Source organism: Ranitomeya imitator, chromosome 5, assembly GCF_032444005.1.
Source record: "Ranitomeya imitator isolate aRanImi1 chromosome 5, aRanImi1.pri, whole genome shotgun sequence".
In the NCBI taxonomy this organism is placed as follows: Eukaryota; Metazoa; Chordata; class Amphibia; order Anura; family Dendrobatidae; genus Ranitomeya; species Ranitomeya imitator.
The window spans coordinates 79,902,649-79,907,512 of NC_091286.1; the positions used below are offsets into that span (position 1 = coordinate 79,902,649).

Consider the following 4,864-nt stretch of genomic DNA (forward strand, 5'->3'; position numbering starts at 1 on the left):
ATAAACTTCCTCCAAGTGCAACTTTTAGCGATCCAAGGAAAATTTTGTGATTAACAATGCTTTTTTCAGGATTCTGGAGGCCATCACAAAGCAAAAGTGATAACTAAGGCTACTTTCACACTAGCGTTAACTGCAAACCGTCACAAAAACGTTTTTTTCACGAAAAAACGGATGCGTCTAAAAACTGCAAAACGTATGCAACGCATACAGCATTTCGACGGATACGTCACAAATCCGATAAACGGTTGCGTTGAAATGCTGGATGCGTTGCATACGTTTTTACCATCCGTTGCATCCGTTTTTACGACGGATCCGTTGTTAAAATGGGAGGCACCAAAATTTGATTGGCTACTGGAAACTAAGGGAAATCTATATAATAACTGTATTTACAGGCCATCTTTGAGGGTTTTAGTTTAGTGGCAAGGATGGATGGTGTAATTGGGAGAATTTCGAGTTTGGTTACTGAAGTTATATTTGAGACGAATCGCCTGGATATCATAGTGCGGGAGAAGGAGGCGGCAGCAGAAAGACGGAGGATGCAACGGAGAGTGCGACGATTCTGGATACATCCAATCAATGAGCTGCAGATGACCAGGGGTGTCCAGTCCTCTCTCTATCTGGAGTTGCGGTGCAACTCACAGAAATTCTACAATTATGTACGGATGAGAATGGAACATTTCGATTATTTGGTTGGAAAACTAGAGGAGGTCATCCAAAGGCAGGACACAAGGATGAGGCTTGCCATCACACCGGCGGAGCGGCTCCTGGTGACACTGCGGTAAGCATCTTTTTTTTATGTGATTGCTCATATTGAATGTTATTACATGCTGCAGAGAAAACTGCGCTGACACATTGCGACGCATTTTCTGCAGCATGTAATTTTATGGTTTGTTTGACGCCATTCCACTGGTTTTTTTATTCTTGTGTCATTGCTCATATTGAATGTTATTACATGCTGCAGAAAAAACTGCGCTGACGCATTTTCTGCAGCATGTAATTTTATGGTTTGTTTGACGCCATTCCACTGGTTTTTTTATTCTTGTGTCATTGCTCATATTGAATGTTATTACATGCTGCAGAAAAAACTGCGCTGACACATTGCGACGCATTTTCTGCAGCATGTAATTTTATGGTTTGTTTGAGGCCATTCCACTGTTTTTTTTATTCTTGTGTCATTGCTCATATTGAATGTTATTACATGCTGCAGAAAAAACTGCGCTGACACATTGCGACGCATTTTCTGCAGCATGTAATTTTATGGTTTGTTTGAGGTCATTCCACTGGTTTTTTTTTGGTTGATGGTCTGTGCAATTTTTTTTTTTAACATTTTTTTTTTTCTTTTTTTTTCTGCAGCTTCCTAGCTACGGGTGAGTCTTTGACTTCACTCCATTTCCAATTCAGGCTGGGGATTTCCACTATTGGCGGAATTGTGAAGGACACATGTCGTGCGATTTGGGACACTTTACAGCCGGAGTATATCCCACAACCAACAATGGAAATCTGGTTGAGAAGTTCCGAAAAATTTGAGAGAAATTGCAATTTCCCAAATTGTGTTGGTGCCGTGGACGGCAAACACATAAGGATTGCTAAACCGGCAGGAACAGGATCAGAGTACTATAACTATAAAAAATACTTCTCCATTGTACTCATGGCTATTGCTGACGCCAACTGCCGATTCCTTGCTGTGGACATAGGAGCGTATGGCCGGTCCAACGACTCACAAGTGTTTAAAAACTCTCCGATGGGTCGCTGCCTGTATGGAGATACATACAATTTCCCGCCAGCAAGACCGCTCCCAGGAACAAGTGAACCAGCCATGCCATATGTGTGTGTAGGTGATGAAGCCTTTCAACTGTCGCCGCACCTACTGAAACCATACAGCAGCCGTGAATTACACCGTACCAAGCGGGTATTTAATTACCGTCTTACTAGAGCAAGAAGAGTGGTAGAGTGCTCTTTCGGTATATTGACGGCAAAGTGGAGAGTTCTGCTGACGGCAATAAAACTGGAAACAAAAACTGTAGACGATGTTGTCAAGGAATGTGTGGTGCGCCATAATTTTGTTATTTCAAAGGAGCCCGTTACCTTGGATGACGAAGAATTGGAGACATCCTTGTGGGATTACCGCAGTGCCTCTGTTCGCTCCACCAGTTCTGTTACAATGATGAGGGACCAGTTTGCGGATTATTTTTTGTCACCTGTTGGGCGGATTTCATGGCAAGACATCATTGTGTGACATGTTTTCTTGTTTTTTGTTTGTCAAAATTGTTTTTGTAGCAACCCCAAAAAAAAAAAAAAGAAAACACAAAGTGTGGTTTGCTTGCTAATATAAAACCATTTTGTTATACCTTGAAAACGTCTGGTGTTTCTTTTCACTTAACCTTTAATATTTACCTTAATCAATCAACACACACACAGTAGATTGTAAACCAGAAATATTTTTATTTCAAAAAAATAATTTTTGGGGGGTAATTTTCCAAAAAAAATTTGTTTTTGGTAATTTTCAAAAACATTTTTTTTTTTTTTTTGGGCAAAAAAGAATTTTTGAGTAACAAGGAAATTACAGTTTCACAGGTCTTGGTAGTGTCGGGTGGAGTAACTATGGGAGGAGGGGCTGGAAGGTTGGACCACGTCGGTAGGTGGGATTGGGGAAACCCTACCTGTTTGGTCTGCAGTGGAAGGGGGGTGAAAAGCAGGAGGCTGACCAGAGGGGGGTTGTGTTGGGGTAGGTGGAAAACTTCCTGGGGAAGGAAAGCTGGGCAAAGACGAAGAAAACACGGGTGAATACATTTGGGTTGTGGGCCGGGTTGGGTATTGGTACTGATGTGGATATTGGGACTGATGTGGATATTGGGACTGGTGGTGATATTGTGGGGCATGGTGTTGAAATTGGGACTGGGATGTGTGGGGAGGTGTTTGCAGGGCCGGCGTCAGCACCCGGCACTCCGGGCAAATGCCGGGGCCCTGGGGAGAGAGGGGGGCCCACTTACAGCTGGGAGAGCAGAGCAGGAGATAACATGCTCTCTCCGCCGACAATGTCACTGCTGGCTGCATTCTCTTAACTCCTATGTGCCAGCTCTGACACAAGCATCTTCTCACTCAGTCAGTGCAGCCAGGCAGGCACACATAGGGGTTAAGAGAAGGCAGCCAGTGTGACTGTTTGTGGGCGGAGAGAGCACGTTCTCTGCTCTCCCCCCTGGGTGGCTGCAGTGCTGAGCTGAACTTATCAGGCAGATTCAGAGGAGCTCCGTCCTACCAGTGCCTGAGTGAGTGTTATGGTATCCAGCAGTGGTTGAAGTTGTGGCTCAGTCTGCTGCTGTCTGTCTCCGCTGCCTAAAAATGTGGGTGATGTCTGGAGGAGCAGCTGGTGGGGTGCAGCCTGTAGCCACCCAGCTCTCCCAGAATACATGCATGTTGCACCAAACCTGCACCAGTGGGATAGGAAGAAGCTTAACCCCTTCCCATCTGTATGAAGGTTATTGCTAAACCTTAAAGATAACAATCCGACCCGCATAAATGGGGTTAACCAGATGCCAGGAGGAAGGGGAGCTGCTGCTATGGATAAAACTTAGCTGTGGGCTGTATGTTGGGGCCCTGTGGCCCCAGGCTGGTGACAGGAGGGACTCTGCCCAGTGCTGGCATGTGGGTGATTTCTGCGTCTCAGCTTCTCTCCTCCACATCACACTGTGCAGTCACAGCAACATTGGTTGTCTCTGTCCAGGTCCCAGCAGCTGCCACTGCTCCCACCACGGACATGGCATCACTTAACCCTTCCCCTGCAGCCACCGGCAACAAATCCACATTATTCCTTGATTAAATCAGGTTCCAACCCAATAGAGGAGCAGACATTTCCTGCTGCCATTAGGGTCCGGGAGGGGGTGACATTGGCTGCCCTGCTACTCTGTAGTGGGGGGTGACAGGTGTAACATGGGGTAACGATGACGGAGAAATGCACAGGGTAATAGTGAGCGCGACAGAGGGCAGTGTATGGTATGGAGCAGTCAGGGGGTGGGCTGCAGGATCCCCCCATACTGTACATGACTGCCCGGGACAGGGAGGCGTTTAATGAGCTTCTAATGACGAGGCACTAATTGGGTCATTAGGGTTTGTGGAAAGGATTCAGCATCAGGTCCCTCATTAATGCCCGAGCCGCCTGTTACTTTGTAGCACAGATCTGTTGGGGCCGCAAAACCAAACAACATTGTTTATGTAGAAAAGTCTTTGTTTCATAGAAAAACTCAAAACAGAAAAGCACCTCTCCTGTATATATACACTGCACAGCACCTTTCCTCCTGTATATATACACTGCACAGCACCTCTCCTGTATATATACACTGCACAGCACCTTTCCTCCTGTATATATACACTGCAGAATTTACAATAGCTGTCACTCATGTAAGAAGTGAAATCTGGCATTGTACTATACATTTCTCTGCCGTATCTGTGCATCATAAATCGGGGTATGTGTTAAAGGGGGGGCCCACTGAGACTCTTTCGCCCAGGGCCCTCGAAAACCTGGAGCCGGCCCTGGGTGTGGGGGTAGATTGTGGTTCATTGATGACCTTCAGAAGAGCGTTATGGCAGCTATTCATTACCCGCATCTGCTGATCAAAAGAAAGCTTTTCCATGCTCCTGAGCATGGACTGAAAAAAAAGATTTGCTGGAGCTTGACTTACATCTAAATGCAGCCTATCCAAGCGACTGCTGATTTCATGGTGGTTTTCACTCATGCGCGATTGCACCATGCTGAAACCAGCAGTCACTTGTTCTCCCAAAATTTTAAATGAATTTTGGAAGCCTGCATTTAGATGCAAGAACTCAGGAGCATAGCTCCTTTCCTGACCCCTCTGACGCTGCCGCCACG

The 4,864-nt window shown here is 45.8% G+C and overlaps 1 protein-coding gene across 1 annotated transcript; it reads left to right on the forward strand.

Annotated features, from left to right (window-relative positions):
* Positions 1-587: 587 nt before the first annotated feature.
* Positions 588-3,499, forward strand: LOC138637673 (uncharacterized). The gene is made up of 3 exons (XM_069726509.1): positions 588-778; positions 1,354-2,193; positions 3,496-3,499. Exons 1-3 carry the CDS (start codon positions 588-590, stop codon positions 3,497-3,499), a joined length of 1,035 nt encoding a protein of 344 aa, XP_069582610.1.
* The last annotated feature ends 1,365 nt before the right edge of the window (positions 3,500-4,864 follow it).

Coding starts and splice junctions, on each gene's coding strand:
- LOC138637673 (XM_069726509.1), top strand. CDS start 588: ATGACCAGGGGTGTCCAGTCCTCTCTCTATCTGGAGTTGCGGTGCAAC. Junction 779..1,353: donor CGGCTCCTGGTGACACTGCG/GTAAGCATCTTT, acceptor TTTTTTCTGCAG/CTTCCTAGCTACGGGTGAGT.